At 37.6% G+C, this 17,757-nt stretch overlaps 1 protein-coding gene across 2 annotated transcripts in view; it reads left to right on the forward strand.

Annotated features, from left to right (window-relative positions):
* Positions 1-17,757, forward strand: part of LOC105143685 (phosphoserine aminotransferase) — a 202,445-nt gene that overhangs the window by 165,550 nt on the left and 19,138 nt on the right. For both annotated transcript variants that reach the window (XM_087404021.1, XM_087404020.1), the window contains one exon: positions 12,706-12,966. In XM_087404021.1, coding sequence (XP_087260147.1) covers positions 12,706-12,966 — 261 coding nt within the window. The remainder of the gene's footprint in view (positions 1-12,705; positions 12,967-17,757) is intronic.

Here is a 17,757-nt window from a genome sequence, read left to right on the forward strand (position 1 = left end):
TGATTTCTTTCCGCATCGATGCATGCTTCGCATCGACGTCGCATGGATTGTCGAAGACGTTCAAAAATTCTAGGAATATTTCGTATTTTTTCACACGCAGCGGTAATACAATTGATATTCTTGTACCATATGTATGATACTCCTGTTGTTACTGTGAAAGTTCTCCGAAGCATGCATAATGCGGAAAGAAATCATTTCCAGCAATTTCTGTAATGAAAATATAGATATAAGTATAAAATAAAAAATAGATATAAGTATAAAATAAAATATTTATAACTTTGTTATGACCCAAATAGGTCATACCCAAAATCTACGTCTGCAGATTTCCTGCAGACCAGCAGTTAAAGCATCACTAATCAAGTCACCTACTTTTGATTTCAAAACCGATGACATACTTTACTTTAAAATACAACCACGCATTAATTCGGCCTAATTTGTATATATAAAAACGTAAGCCTCGAGCATCTTGGGGCCGTTCCGAAAAGTCAATAAGACTGCTATGAAAATCTCCGTTACTGCGAGCGCTACTGCGAGACGTCGTAAGATTGTAACACATCGAGTGACAAGCACTAAGTGACAATAAAACTTCTTACACGAACGCTGGCCTATATTAATTCGAGGACTTCGAGCCCTTACCAAACTCCGCCATGTCGTCCAATCTATAATTCCGCCACGCCATGAGCGGCACGTCGTATTTTGACAGTATGACTGGTTAACGGGGGGGGGGGGGGGTTGACCCATAAATTCTATAAACAGTGCTCGGAGCGGTACCTTTGCATCCCGAGCGGTACAACAACTTGGAAAGAAAGCGTTTCTGAATCCATATTTATATGACTTTTTTCATCCTTACAATGAGTGGAATATGCTCTTAAAGTTTGGCCAACTATTTTTGAAACACTCTGTATATGTCCATATACGTAAACTTTAAAAAATATATATATCTGCATATAAAATTTGCAATTAAGTATAAAATATAATAATTATAATATATAAAATTATGTATAGAATTATATATAATGTAAAGTATATATTGTTTAGTTCTTTTTCTGCACTTTTTTTTATTTATATCACATTACACAATTATATTTCAAATTATATTCAATAATAATAAAAGAATTATTTTTAATAATACAGGGTGGGCCATCTATTGGTACGTTTTTAAAAATGCGATCAAATGAGCATACATTGATATTTTTTATTAATTTTTTTTTTGTTGTGAAGCTAAAAGTATCCGCGTCAAGAATGAAAAACGATTTCGTTCATGTGGCTCCCTCTACTGGCCTTACAGTATGCCATTCGGTCACCCCAATTATTAATGACATTTTGGACTACCTCGGCGCCAATTTCACTCAAAACAGTCGTAATATAATGTCATCCACTAACATCCCTTTCTCACGAACCTTCCTCACCAATTTGCGTATAGCTCCTTCGGTGGGTGCTCTATCACGACCCATATTTCTTTTCAAAATTCGTACAGTTTCGGCGACACAGCACTGACTTTGAAAATAAGTTTTTAAAATTTCAAAACGCTCTTCAAGAGAAAACATGTTGTTTCGTGCCGCGGACGGTATGACTAATAAACTGTCAAAATTTCGGGTCTGTAGCTCGTTCGGTGTTGCCATACGACGAAATTCAAAAACGTACCAATAGATGGCCCACCCTGTAGTTACAAATACATTGTGCTGCAACATTACTACGATATTACGCGCAATCTTGCTAAAGGCGGACATTTTCATGATGCTATAATATGATATTGTAACAGTGTTGTAAATACATTGCACAGTCTATTTGCAATATTACAACATTGCAATATATCTGCAATCATTTTGCAATCCTTCTATATGGATAGAATTATAATTTACTGCTTTCTTTTCTGATAGGCGTTAGTGCAATAGATTTTGGTGAAGTCTTATGGAGCCCATTTTGTGTATTTCATACATCACTTATACACTCAATTTTTGTAATTACTAATTCTCCAATTGTAAAATTTTATTCATTGTAGGAATAAATAAAATGAAATATGTAGATATTTCGATTATCTATCATCAGTACAACAGAATTGCTTGGTTATTAAACGATAATATTCGAAAAAGTTAAATTAACATTCTTTACGGATCTTTGAAAAATTAACTACTGTGTACGCTTAAATTCTTCAATATAATTGCGTCAAACCTTCTTTTATAAAAACCAAATTGGCGTCCTGAATGCATGTACATAATTTTCATTTTTTATGTGTTAAATTGTAATGTGACCCTCATATTAAATATTACGTTACTTTTCAGACTCGACTGTCTTAATGTTACACAGAAGTCACAAATTCTGCACAAAAAATAAGAATAGATCCATAATAATTTGGTATATTCGTTAAAATTAAAAATTTCTCATTAAAATAAAAATGTGGTTCATATTAGGATTAAATATATGAAAAATATATAATGATATTAAAAAAAACATTAATCTGTTAATAAAATAAAAATATTCCTTATTACCTGTGTAAAAATCATGCTGCAACGATTCTTGAATGTAAACCAACAATTATTACTGCTCATGCATATCGTCAACCATTCTTATTCTATTTAATTGTTACTTTAAATTGTCGGAGGACACGTCAATCCATTAAGATAGGAGAGAATAAATGCGGGAAAGATTAGGAGAAAAATCAGTGGAAAGGGAAGTTAAAGAAGAAGTGTAAATCTCAAGTAGTTTGTCTGTATCACTTTGTTTAATAAGGCCTTACTTCTGTTTTTAGTAATTATTGCGAGAAGATTAAATCTTGCCGATGACCTTGCACTCAAATAGCAATAACTCTGGAACTAAACGAGATATAAACAATTTTTAAAAAACCAGTTACTCGGAAGATTATAGCGATTGTATTGTAGTGCTGCAAATCGTACGTCGCTAGGATCCGTTGCCAAGTAATTCAAAAAGTTCGCTTATTTTTTTATCAGACTATATCGTTTAAAAATGAATTTCGTTAAAAGATTAATTTAAGTGATTTAAATTTTCTATTTACATGTCTATGACATTTTATTTTTGTTCATTTTTTTACAAAATAAAATAGGTTTCGATATATAATTTATTCAATATTGTTTCAACGTTGCAGCAACATTAATAATCAATGTGGAAGAATTAATATAAATACAACATTAATAAAACATTGACACTTCAATATTCATTATTATATTCAACATTGCAACATCTCAGCAATATTTTTTCAACGTTCTGATGAGGGTGCATTTGGAAATCTACTCGTAGGATAAAGTAGGGTAGAGTATGAGCAAACTCAAAAAGTCAATAGAGTAGCACTATGTTCAATGATTTTACGAACGTATAGAGCAAGATTTTAAGGTAACAATGTCGGAATCTAGTTTGCCGAAATAAAATATTATTTTCTATAGTAATAGCTATTCTTTTTATTTATTTCACCTTTTTTGCAGAAATCGGTCTCTTTTTAATATTTTTCTTTCTAAATTCAAATGTATTTAAATATGTAGGAAAATATAATCTAATGTTCAGAATAATCATAGAAAATAAAAAATTTGTACTTACCAAATTGATCGATTAATAGAAGAATATCTAAATAATTAAGTCTCTGTTTTCCAAACGATAAGAAACATGACGCACTATAATTGGATCAATGAGAGATGTTACGTTAGTTTTATTTTGTTCTATTTTGTGTCCACTTTTACCTATATTCACGCTAAAGTGATGAGGCGGATTTACTCTAAATCTCTGAAAATTCAAAGGTTGAAAAAGCTACTCTAGAATACGACCTAGTGATTTTACTCGATATTTCTCATGTAGTATGTCAATTTTGCAAGACTCGAGTCAATTTTCGAACGGCAGTAATATTTTTACTCGGAGAGGATTTCCGAATACACTCCTTGGAAGCGTACTACTTCCATGTGAAGCGACTTTCACCCCACCTTCTACTTAAAGGCGCACGACTTTCACGCGAAGCGACTCTCACTCCACCTCCCCCCTTGCTTAGGGGCGCACGACTTCCATCCCATTTACATAAAATGCACCGCTTCGCGTGGAAAATCATGTGCCCCTAGATAGGGAAGAAGGAGGAAAGTAGGGTGGGAGTCTCTTCCGGTGAAATTCGTACGTGCCCAAGCAGGAAGGGAGGGGGGGGGGGGGAGTGAAAGTCGCTTCGCGTATAAAGTCGTATGCCCCTATGCACTACTATACATATATAATAATAATAAAAATGATGAGAAAACAAGTTTTGAAAAAAAATTTTTGTTTTTAGCAGGAAATCTATTTTAAAGTAATTTTTTTTCTATGTAGAAAAGAGACGTTATTTTTTAAAACTACTTTGTTAATAACTTTTTAACAAATGGCGACCGGCTAAAACTTGTTGGAGGTTACTCAAGGTCATGATCTTGATTATATATATCAAGATCATAGACGAAGTTTAACCTTTTCGCAATAATTACCCTGTTTTTTTAATCAGAAATCATCCTCTTATAGCAAGAAGGTTCCATGTCTTCTTATTTAAAATTATGATTTATTCATTCAATGATTTATTTGATGGTAAGAAATAACAGATAATTTGTCAGTAGATCTATTGTATTAATAAGAGTTTTTTTATTCTTGTAATTCATTGCCTTTTCGTTTGTCCAATGTAAATCGCTTCACAGTCTTGGCAGTTAATCTTATACACGTCACATTTATTCATTGTATTTAAGAGACCTTTTCCTGTTTTTATGAAAGTATTAAGCGAATTTATTGGTCTATACGTCAGATGAAAACCAAAATTATCTGTTACAGTTTTAAACTTTTCAAAGACATTTTTAACGTATAGAATCATGAAACTTCTTGGAACAACATTGTTTGACTTACGTCTGGAACCACTTTTAAGAGCTATCCTTGAATGATTTTTTATTCAATTATTAATAGTTACAACCGGCGGTGTAACATTTTTAATTATATGCGAAAATTGGAATTAAGTTATTATATGTCTGCTGCGTCGTTACCGTGTAAGGAGTGGAAAGGTAGACGGTACGGCGTGATTGGGATTGAAAGTGTGGATTGTTTATTAGAATAGAGGTACAATCAATATGGTGACGAATCTCAGGCCGAGCGAACAAATCGTGAGACTGCAATCGCCGATGTGTCGCATACTACAAAATTCTTAAAGAGTATTTAATTGAATAGAATTTGCTGAGAATTAATATTAATCATTCGAACTCTTTTATATTGAATTTTGATATCTTTATGAAGATTAAGATGATGATGTCTAAATACAATTATTGTCTAATTTATCAGAATGTAAAGTATTTGACTCGACTTTTAGCATTCATTCTTCTGAGATCGAAACAGTAGTTAATTCAAGAAATTTACGTTCATTTAGTAAAGAAATTTGAGTGCAAATGTAGTATAACAGACAGCGCACTGGTCTGATATTCTAGAGATCCTGGGTTTGAGATCTCCGGCAGAATCGAACAATTTTTATACACGTAGCTCTTCCTGAAAGGCAATGGCAAACCATTGAGTGCTATATTTGCCCAAGAAACCTCTCTACTAAAAATTGCCGTCCGAAATCGGTGTTTAAACTGTAAGTCCCTATATACGTTCCCCATGTATGATTAGTGTGTGCGCAAAGGTATATGAGAGGGAGGCACCTACGCGCTGAGATAGTGTATGGCACTTGAAGAAGAAGAAGTAAGAAAATTTACAATAGATCCGAACAATTCAAGCCATTTCGTATCAAAGGAGAAGAGAAGAGAGTGGATCGAAAGAAAAGTAATTAGGGCGCTAAATATAATATTTTACTATTATATAATAAATACAATTTTTATTATTTACAACGTATCCTGCCAGAACTCAGGTTACCGTCCTACTATACGAGAATATTGGAAATCTGATGGGATTATCGCAAAGATTCTTTCCGCGAAGAGGATCTTCAGGGTCTGACGCAAGACGGCCATTTGCAAATATTTAAATGAAAAGTCAACGTAAATTGACTGGAGGATAATATATAGATGGAAAAACTGAGCAGTTTCTATAAGCGCGGTCAGCCCAGGCGAAGGGGAAGAATTGAGCAGCTTCTACAAACGCGATCAGCCTATTTGGGGTGTAGGAGAAAAAACAGAATGAGAGAAAACTGAGATACATATTCTTTTTCAAGAATTATTATATTATTTTAGATATTCTAAGCTCGACGTGTCCCGCTCCGGATTCAGATTGAATTAACCTTCAGAGGACTTGCATGTTTTTTATTTTAAGGACTAAAACTTTTTTGTCAATATCATGAAATTAAGCAGCAAAAAAAAATAGCGTCATTACCGAATCATTAAAGGGACCTCTGGTCTTCCAAAAGTTAAGAATAATCTATACTGGATCGAAGAATAATCTGATCTGCTCGATTTTTGCATTTATATAGGCGTAAGTTGTTGGCACTTGGGAGGAAAGGGAGGTTTTCTGAAAATTGCCAAAGGATATTGAGCTTTCCATAGAAATATTGGTTGTGCCAAGCACAATCGTTAAAAAATCGCAAAAAAATGATGAATCTCAAGTACATCCTTTACACAGATGGAAATTTGTCGTGACATTGTGTTATTATTTGTCATATCATATATGTTATCACTATTTATATTTATAAGTCAAAAGTTTAGAAAATTCTAGAATTATTTATTGAGTGTGAGAGAGATCTTTCTTAAGAAGAGGCAGATAAACATCAGGCAAACCTTCAGTGTCACTTTGCTTATTGATACCATTTATTTGTATTTAATGTATATCATTTCAGAAATTCTTTTTTTCATTAATGATTGTTCTGTGTCTAAAATTCTTATGTTATCTCAATCAAATTCATGCATCTCATTCAACTAGTGAAACCACTGACATTTCAGAGATGCATCTTTTTATGTCAGCCTTATGTTCTTTTATTCTTTCGACTTTTTAATTTCCTTTTTGTTTGGCCAACATAAGAAGAATCACAATTTAAACAATTTATTTTGTAGACTACTCCACAATGGTCCTCTTTACGCAAAGGATCTTTTCCAGTTTTTATAAATCTATTCATTTTATTTATGGGTTTATAAGCGATATTAAAGCCATGAATATGTGAAAATTTTTTGAATTTTTCCGATACTTTGCCTAAATATGAAAAATTTTTTCTTTGAATTAGAATTAGAATCGCTTTCGTTATTGTTGTCCTCATGATTTTTATCTAAATTAGTTCTACTTTAAGTTAAGATTCTATTTTTTATTGTTGAAAAGATGAATTTAAGAGGATAATTATTTATTAAAAGAGTGTGAATTAAATCAGAGATGTTTTTTCCTGAAATTTTGGATGGGATAAAAGCAAAATTCTATCTAATTGCCCGATGATTACACCCCTTTTATGTACTAACGGATGATTAAAAAAATAATTTAAATATCTCCCTGAATTAGTAATTTTTTATAAATATCGGAGATAATTCTTCCTTCTTGTCTCATTAGTCTAAAAAATTTATGTTTTCATCGCCAAAGTCAACTGTGAATCTAAGCCTTTCATGACATGAAGAAAAAGGAAATTAAAAAGTCAAATAAAAGAACATAAGGCTGACATAAGAAGATCCACCTCTGAGATGTCAGTGGTTTCACGTCACTAGTTAAATGAGATGCATGAATTGGATTGGGATAACATAAGAATTTTAGGCACAGAACAATCATTAATGAAAAGAAGAATTTCTGAAATGATATACATTAAATGCCAAATAAGTGATATCAATAAGCAAAGTGACACTGAAGGTTTGCCTTTTATGTTTATTTGCCTCTTCTTAAGAAAGATCTCTCTCACACTCAATAAATAATTCTAGAATTTTCTAAACTTTTGACTTATATTATATTATATATATAAATAGTGATAATATATATGATATGACAAATAATGTCACACACAATGTCACGACAAATTGCCATCTGTGCAAAGGATGTACTTGAGATTCATGATTATTTTTTTGCTGTAAAACAGGTAACGATTCTATTCTCACACATTTCGATTAGAAGATATCAATGATACGTAAATTTGTTAAATTAGAATCTGGAAATTCTCGTTCTACACTTTTCGTAATATGACAATTGGCGGTGTAACATTATTGTGCGAGGCACCTTCACATGGTGAAAGAACACATTTATATATAATAATATCACACGACGATTGAATTTAATTGTCAGCTATATTGTTACGTCCAAACCTTCCTTGAAAATTTGGTCAAGGAGACAATGAGGGAGAATGGGGAGAGTATGGAAGGACAGTCAGACTCAACCTCACAGATATACGCGCGGAGGCGAACATCTGTGAGTCGTACGCACCTTTTAAGTCCTGGAATGTGGGTCAACGTCCGAAGGGACGCTATGACACCTGTTCCACTGGACAGTGCGAATGTCCTACTTTTTCGGTCAAGGAACTTAATCCCTTTGACCCGGGACTGGATCTCGTGCGATCTCAGGTATTCAAGGGAAGTGAATGCGAGAGGTGATATTAATAAAAGACAGGGAAATACCTTAGATTACATTTATTAATAAAATAATAAACAAAGGGTTTTGTACATTATAATTTCTCTTTACATAAAAAATATATACTATTATATCTATAGAAAAAATATATACTATCTATAGAAAAAATATATACTATCTTGTGAATGAATGCGTGCGTGCGTGCGTGCGTGCGTGCGTGCGTGCGTGAGAGAGAGAGAGAGAGAGTGTGTGTACAATGAATGTGTTTTTCCATGGGAAACGCGGGGGTGGATTGTAAATAATTATGGCTTACTTGGTAGCTGTCCCCAAGATATCGGGTAGGTTCTAGGCGAGTGGCCAAGGAGATCCGTCGTCAGCGAAGAGCGTCTGAAGTCGCCGTGGCGTATGGCTAACTTCAGTTGCGATTTGATTACAAGTTCGCACTCGGACGGGATCGCGAACTGGCGTGATTAGCGCGAGTTATAATAATTTTCGGACTGTCCGAGACAATGAGTAACTGAGCGCGAACTCCACGTGGACTGAATGGTTTAAAATTCTGTACTGACGTGAATCGGGTGCTTCAGGATTTCGTACTATGCTTCCGCGGGACCTCTATTTATATCCCGAAAAAAGGGTGTTGAGCCCTTTGTCTAGGATGCTAAGTTAATTGCAATGTCACTCGGGATTTACGATTTTTATAACGTTCTATCGTTGTTGATCTAAAGTACATAGAGTAGTTTCGAGAAGAAGAGAAAGTGATTTATGGTTTTCCTTAAAGAGCCAAGATTGCTCCGAGACGGATGAATTCTGTTATTCTCGTGGAAAATATGGCTAGATAAACAGATGGTTACCATGCTACCATTGTCAGTTGCGAGTCTGGTTTCAGATAACGCTCCTGTTGTCAGTTATTCTATGCGTTTACGGTTTTTTAAGTGCGACATGGCGCCTGTTTTCTAAGATAAAATTGTTAGTCAGTCTCGGATGATAAAGCCTAGATTTTTATTATTGCGTGACTTCGGTACATTTATAATGTCTTTGTCTAATCTTGTCTCTTTTCGGGCCTACATTAAGGTTATTATTCTTTCCAGGTTGATTGACATTTACGAGTTTTCGCGGCGCCTGTCCGGTCCTTTTTTCAATTCTGTCAGTTCATTATCAGAAGGGGCCGCTCGGGTCTTGTAGACGCCAACCATAGTCGCGGCGAAGAAAAAAATCGTGGCGTCTGTAGGACGTAACAATATGTAATTCTGCGTTTTAAGAATATTGTGAATTTACTGAAGATGGCCAGATTGTGGCCGAAACGTCTAATGTTTTATTAATGTAATGTGATAATTAAATATCACAAACAACATCTTGTGCGATGATTTGTTATGCTCTTCTTTTCATACGTTTTAATTTTTAGTGATTTTTATGTAGGATTACAATGCGATAAGGGTGTCGGCTCGTGCGAACAATTTCCTCATCTCCGGATAGAGTTATCTCGAGGAATTTCGTTCGGCATCACACGCATCGGCACATGGCACGCAAGTGACTTGATAGCTCGCGCTAGCCAATTGATTGACGCCAATTGATTGACGCACGTGTTACGCCATACCGGCGTGATAGAGAGCAGTACTACTATCCGAATAAGTTTTCGCTTGAAATATTCACGTAAATGTTTGAACTAGAATATTTTATATAGGCGATGTGAAACTAATTAACAAAAGCAAATATAACGCAAAATGAGAGAGGGGGGGAAAGAAAGAAATTTATACGGACGTAACAGTGATAAAAATAAAATGTTGTGGACAGCAATTATTTAATATTGATGTTAACCAAATTCTTATTTTTATTTTCTGTACAGAATTTGTGATTTCTGCATAACAATCATAATTAAAACAATCAGGATTAAAAGATAACGTAATATTTAATATGAGGGTCACATTACAACTTGATACATACAAGAAAATGAAAATTATGTACATACATTCAGCCAACTTGGTTTTTATAGAAGAAGATTTGACGCAATCATGTTGAAAAATTTAAGTATATATAATGGTTAATTTTTCAAAGATCCATAAAGAACATTAATTTAACTTTTTCGAATATTATCGTTTAATATCTAGGCAATTCTATTGCACTGATGATGATGATTGGATAACATTGGATAGCGTCGAAACGTCTACATACGTATATTTTAAATATTGATAAATAGGTATCGCATCCAATGATGCGCTGTTGTGGGAATTATTCTTACACGGGAATGTTCGTGCGTAAGCTGCCGTTACAGTTTCGTATTGGCTGCTTTCACATCGTATCGGCAATACGCATGCGCACAAACATCTTGTGTGAGAATAATTTCCACGCATCACTGATCGCATCTATGATGTACTACTATCTCCTGCGTTTTGGTCTATATACCCCTTTAATATTTATTATTTTCAGGCGTTACTTTTCAGTTACTTTGTCGTTACTTTGTATAGTAAACAATTTGATGACGATGTTGTAATTTTTTATGACGGTAAAGGCTTAAACACAATAGGCGTAGGTAATAGGCACAGGCAAAAGGGAATAACGAGTCATCCAATCAGAACTCTGGGATATAATATCGAATTTACACATCAGAGCTCTGATTGGACGGCTTGTTATTCCCTGTTGCCTGTGCCTATTGCCTATGCCTGTTGTGTTTAAACCTTAACACAAACTAACTAAACGTTAAGGTTAAGTTAAAGTTAGAAACTCACTTTGAAAAATAATTTGTCATCATTACGCGTTATTTATTAAAAAAAGTAATAAGTAACGAGTAACGCGTAACATTACTCGTCACAAATAACGCAAGTAAAAAACTAACGCGTTATAAATGAATGGAAAAAGGAATTTTTTTTTTTCAATAACAAATGACTTTTTCAACCCATACGTAAGTAACGATTGTGTTTGAGATCGGTAATTCGAAAGAAAAGCAAGAATTCTTTCAGTCGACCGACATTAATTGTCATTGAACGCATGCATAAATTGAGCTCGTGATTTCATCTCGAGCATGATCTTAATCCTCGTTAAAATCATCGAATTCGTCGTTCTTTGTTCTTTTTAAAAACAATTCGTTACACGCAAACAAGTTGTCGTTACCGGCAACGGACAATCGAAAGTTCTAGAACGATTCAATTCGCGCACGCGAGCGCCGCGCTCCGACGAATACATCACGCGCTGTCACCAATCCCACGCACGGATTTTCTGTCGCGCATGACTGTTACGTTGAACGTCGTTAGAAAAGAATCCAAAGCGCCAATCAAGTTTGTACACCTAATGCCACGTAATAATTACGATTGTGGCAAATTTTTATTGGATTTCTTCCAAGAAGAAAGCCCAGACCGAAAGTAATAAATGATTCGATCTCGCCGTCCCTTAGGGCAGATTGCTTAGATAGTTTACATCGTTTACACCGTTTACACCGTTTAGAGTTCTTAAAGTCATAATCTCACTTCGTAAAATCGCCGTGCTAACCGCTTAGTGAAATCGCGATAAAACGAATCTTTCGAGAAGTGCCGAGAAAATCGCCGAGATTTTCCATTACCGCAATACCAAAATATCATTTGGTAAAGGTGACCGCATTCAATATTCTGTTAATCTAATATTTAATTAATTATATTTTTTGACTCTGTAACTGATCATATTAAAGAAAATTCTTTTGTTAAATTACAAAGAAACGGAGTTCTCTTTACTGTCGCGTATCATATCAACCTTGTGTCGTTTTCTCACTCGAACCTTTCCGCGCGGTGCGCTCTCGCACATTTTTTTGGTCCTTCGAGCCGGATTTGAAATAGCGAGAAAGACAGTTAGACAAACGCCGCATCACTCTAAAATTTCACGTCATCGCTCTCTCTTTGATTCGCTCTCGCACAATTAATTTTTCCAACTCTGATGTTACTATTACCGTCATAAAAAATTCACAATGTCATTATCAAATCGTTATTATAATAAAGTAACGATCAACAAAGTAACGGCGTTACAAGTGACGCGTTACTGCCAATCCTGATTATTTTTTAACATAGTTCAAAGAGCCAATTATCATCATTATATTTGTTATATTTATGATTTTATATCGTAATTTGTAATATATTTTAATATATTTTTAATATATTTTTTAATATATTTTAATTTTCTCTAGTACAAATTCTGATTCTCTAGATACAAAACATTTAATGTTTTTATATACATATTCTTGTTTCTTAATGGAAGCTTTTACAATCATTAATATTCGTATATCGGTAACTATTTTAGAATTTATGTGATGGGTTTAGTATTTGAATGGATCAAACAGAATGGAGGAGTCGAAGGTATGCAAAATTCTGCCAGAAACAAGAGTAACAAAATATATAATGTGATTGATGGATCAGAAGGATTTTATGTGTGTCCTGTAAAGTCAGATGTACGTAGTAAAATGAATATTCCATTCAGAATAGAAAATGGTGACGAGGAATTGGAAAAGAAGTTTCTTTTAGGTGCTACAGCTCGCAGTATGTTGCAGTTAAAAGGTCACAGGTCAGTAGAAAATGTAATAATTAAAATAAAATCTCAATTATAATGGCAATGATTTATTGTTGCAAAATTTTTTATCTTTTTGGAAGAAGGTAAAAAAGGCGCCAAGTACAGGTACTTCTTAATAAAGATAAGATGGTATGGTATGGTATATATTATGGTATATATTTCAATATGGTATATGTTTCAAATGTATCGGAGGTCTTACTCCTTCGGTTATTCCTCCGGTACGAGATGTCTAAATACAAATTAAACGTATACTAATTCTGTACATATTTCCAGTTATGATGTCCGGCTGATAGACATTATATATTAAATGTAAATCGATTTTTTTAATGTTATTCTTCAACTGATTAAAATCGTATTTCATAAAAACAATATTATCGCAACTATATAAAAAAACTATATAAAAAACTGATAAATGTTGAAAAAATGTAGAAAAAACGTTGAATCTACTACATTTAGGTATCTCGTAAATATCTTTTAAACGTTTAATATACTATATACAAGGTGCGTCCCAAAATTTTCCCAACTTTTTCAATAGGGATAGATCGGGTGGCGCCATCCGTGTGTTCGATTGCGCGTTTGAAAGGTACATCCCTAGCTGACTTCCAGTAAAAATTTCATGACATTTGGTTCAGTGGAAACGAAGTTATGGCGTCTCAAGTGTCAGTATGTTGTATACATCGGTACGAGAATGAACTTCGAACAAAGAGCCAATATTAAGTTTTGTTTTAAACTTGGTAAAACATTTACCGAAACCCATAATTTGATGAAACAAGTTTATGGTGATAATTGTGTAGCCCGTGCCAGTGTTTATGAGTGGTATACGCGATTCAAGAACGGTCGTGAGGACATAAATGACGACGCACATACAGGTCGCCCAAAATCGACAATTAACGAAAATTCCATCGAAGTTTTTATGATTCCAAGGGTATTGTGCACAAAGAATTCGTTCCAGCAGGCCAAACAGTTAATGCTGTATTCTATGTAAGCGTTTTGAAGCGTTTGGTGCACCGCATTCGTCGTATTCGGCCAGAATATCGCGAAGGAGGAAGTTGGCGCTTGTTACACGATAATGCGCCATCTCACCGTTCGACACTTGTCACTGATTTTTTGACTAAAAATCACATTTTAACAATCAACCATTCCCCGTATTCGCCTGATATGGCACCTTGTGACTTCTACCTATTCGGCAAAATGCATTTGTCCATGAAAGGAAAGCGGTATGTGGACGTAGAAGACATCCAAAGGGCTTGTACCACTATTCTGAAGGACGTGCCTTTGAACGACATAAAACACTCATTTGAAATGCTTTTAGATCGTGCCAAACGTTGTATTGAGTCCGACGGGGACTACTTTGAATAAACAATTTGAATTTGAAAAAAAAAGTAAATTTTGTTGTTTTATTTCAAAAGTTGGGAAAATTTTGGGACGCACCTTGTATGTAATTTTATTTGACGAATTAAAGATAAGAGAAGTAAGGAGAAGTAGGAGTCAGCGCAATACTTGGTGCGCAAGTATAACAATGGATATGTTTAAAAGTCCATTTTTAATCTAACAAAATGATGTATAATGTCCGTATAATGTCTGTACGCATTTCAACTTACTTCAAGTCATTCTCAAGAATTAATATAATACTATCCTGTACAAGTATTGCGTCAACCATGATACTGTTACGTCCAAGACCTGGGGTTCTTTTATTTAAACGGAAAAAAAGGAATTTGGAAGGGGTTCAGGAAGGACTGACACCGCTCTCATGGTTTTCTTATTGCTCTGAAGTGCAAAGAAACACTTAAATGGATGTGGGTCAACGTCGATATAAGACGCTATTATCCAGTCTGAGAGAATGCATCCATTGGTCCTCCTTTTAGGCCAAGGAACTTAATCCTTTTGATCAGGGATCGGACCTGTATGATCTTTGAGAAAACGCAACGATCTCGGAAGAATTAAGTCGTGCGTGCGTGCGTGCGTGCGTGTGTGCGTGCGTGCGTGCGTGCGTGCGTGCGTGCGTGCGTGCGTGCGTGCGAGCGTGCGTGCGTGCGTGCGTGCACCCTCCTCGTAAACCGGCGACATCTTTACAGTTCGCGCCAAATTATCCACCAAAGAGGCCGCGACCTCTTGGGCATCTTTCTTCATGTGCACAGGTCTCACGGGAGGCCTGACATTCGCACAGTACAGTCCCCCGACGGGACGCTCCCTCTCACAGGAGGGACAATGGGACGCCCGCCGACTCATTACAGTTGAAGTAGCAGCGGGTTCTGTTCACAGAAGACAGCTCTTAACCAGATATCTGAAGTACCGGGCAGGTTTTCCCTTGAGAATCACTATCCGGGCCGCAAACTAGCCAAGGGCTAACTTTCCCATTTGAGCCACTCGGACATTGATGGGCCCATATAAACCCAAGGCCGCGCCGCGTTTACCGAGCAGTACCCAGGCGAACGTCAGTGTGTACTAGCCGACTTCCGCGATGGTACCGCGGACCTCTTCAGAAATGAAGGAGTCATCAAACCCGCTTAGCTCTACGCTTCACACGGGCCAACTCACACGCCCTCGCAAAATGTCCATAAAGTGGTCCCGCATGTGGGATGCAAGCGCATCTGCTGTGGAACTCTTATCCTTGTCAGAGACCTTCAACATGAAGGCCTCGGTTACTCCCCTCCTCGGCCGCATCTCGCCAACCCCGCATGATGTTATCGCCTGACGTATAAGGTCGGCAAAAGACGGGTAATCCTCCGAATTCCAATTAATAGTAATAGCAGAGGATCTCGAGACAAGCCGTCTCTTTGCGAGGGTGTCACCATCGCCGCAGCGCGACCCACCCCAAGATCAGTGGCCGCTCTCCACGTAAGGGAGCCTAACGGCACCCCGACAACCCCCGACAAAGGGATCTCCTAGTCCCGGGAGGAGAAAGAAGAGAGGGAGCAATTAGCCATCTTCAATCTCCTGACCTTCCTCCTCAGCCGTCGCTTAGCGGACTTGCCAAACGACTTTCTTGTTTCAATCCCCTGCCGGGGAGCGACCTGTCGCAGCGGGTCGCCGACCACCATCGGCAGAGACTGCCTTCGTAAGGCGGCTACTACGCCTGCACCCAGCGACAACCGCCGCATAGGAGGCAGGACTATCTTTGGCCTTGGGAGGGACAAAGGCCGCCTTACGACGTCCTACCGTCCGAGTGAAACTCCGGCTCTTAGGAGAGTTGGAGAGTTGGAGGAGGAATCTCCTCGGACAGAGTAAAATCCCCCAATCTGTCCAGGCGATCTCTCAACTCGCCAATCGTTGAGATCACCTTGGCGATACCGGTAAGAATCGCCGGATTCCCAGACAAGAGAATGGGCGAGACAGGTCTCGCCCGTTCAGACTCTTCGGATATCTTCGACTTCCAAGGATTCTTTTTGCTCGACAAGCAGGTGAGCCCAATGGGGCTCTCGCACCTTTTTTTCCCGTCCTTGGGTCCAGACGGTCCAAGGGCATTCTCCCCACCAGAGAAGAGTGGGCCTCTGAATTTCTAAAGAGAGATCGATCAAGGGGAGACCGTTTTCCAGGTCCGGTGGTAGTCATTGGTCCACTGAAAAATGTCCACACGGCGTTAGTGACTCCACCTCACCCCTGAGCATAGCGTTTTCCCTTCGGAACTCTTCGACCTGCTCATTGCGGATAACGGTCACCCTTGAAGGCCGTAGCCCGGATAAGTAGAATGCCCTCACAGGCGAGATGAACGCCGCTCTTCTGGCGGCCGCTCATCTTTCATGCTCATCAAGTGGCAATATTCCGCTTCCTTGAACTCAGGTCTTGACAGCCTCAGTGGCCTTCAACATCGAGATTCTCGCTAACCTGGTCAAGGTATCATCCACCTCACACCGCTGCCCCGGCGTGAAAAAGATGGAGGGTATATACATCTGTTGTCAAATCTCCTCGCTGAAGTTTGAGTCCAGACGCCGATACCGAAAACTCGACAAGGACCTACCGAGGATCCGGTCAATCAAGTTATCTTTCACGAAGGCCTCACAAGGCAGACCAGAGCCCTCCAGACGCGGTCGGTTCCTGTCCCGTTTAATTCTCCTACAAGATGGAGTGACTCCTACCGAGCAACCCCCACCACCGAGTGTCCATAACATTGACGTCCGACCTCGCAGAGGATCTTCCTTTATCTAGACCAGAGGGACCGGCTTCCGCCAAATACTATATACCTCTCATTAAGTACTATAAGCTGAATTTGTAACTCCAAAAGAGCTGCAACATCCATCGGGGAATCGGAAGTTTCTACAGAGACGGTGATAGGAGTGGACGTCCACGCCGCCATTCTCCTTCCCTCCCCCCAACCATTTTTATCGAAGGAACCGAAGGATTGCCGCGAAACACCTCTATTAGTGGCGAGATACCACCCCCTGATCGGAAAAATGCGAGAGCTTTCAGATAATCCACAAGTCCGACAGGGGGGATCCCGGGGATCCGCATCTCGTCCCACTGATCGACCATGTGAAAACGTAGCTTCGAAAGGCCGACCCGGTAAGCAACCGGTATGTCCAATTCAGGGACCCCCTTATAATCTCGAAGGATCGTCAGGCGGATCCTGATAAACTTCTCCTCGTCCGGGAGACGGACGTAAAAGAAGGGATTCCTTATAGGGGAATATCCTTCTGACCATCTCCGGATAGCTTGGACCGGCTCCTTCACCGATAATCTTGATGACACTAGCCTGGCTCCAGAGGATAATCTTCTGCCTGACTAGAGAAGACCGAAGCCTTTTCATGAACACTTCGAAGTAGACCGTAAGAGGCCATAAGCTCAAAT

The sequence above is a fragment of the Acromyrmex echinatior genome, chromosome 3 (genome assembly GCF_024713525.1).
Source record: "Acromyrmex echinatior isolate Ae372 chromosome 3, ASM2471352v2, whole genome shotgun sequence".
Lineage (NCBI taxonomy): Eukaryota > Metazoa > Arthropoda > Insecta > Hymenoptera > Formicidae > Acromyrmex > Acromyrmex echinatior.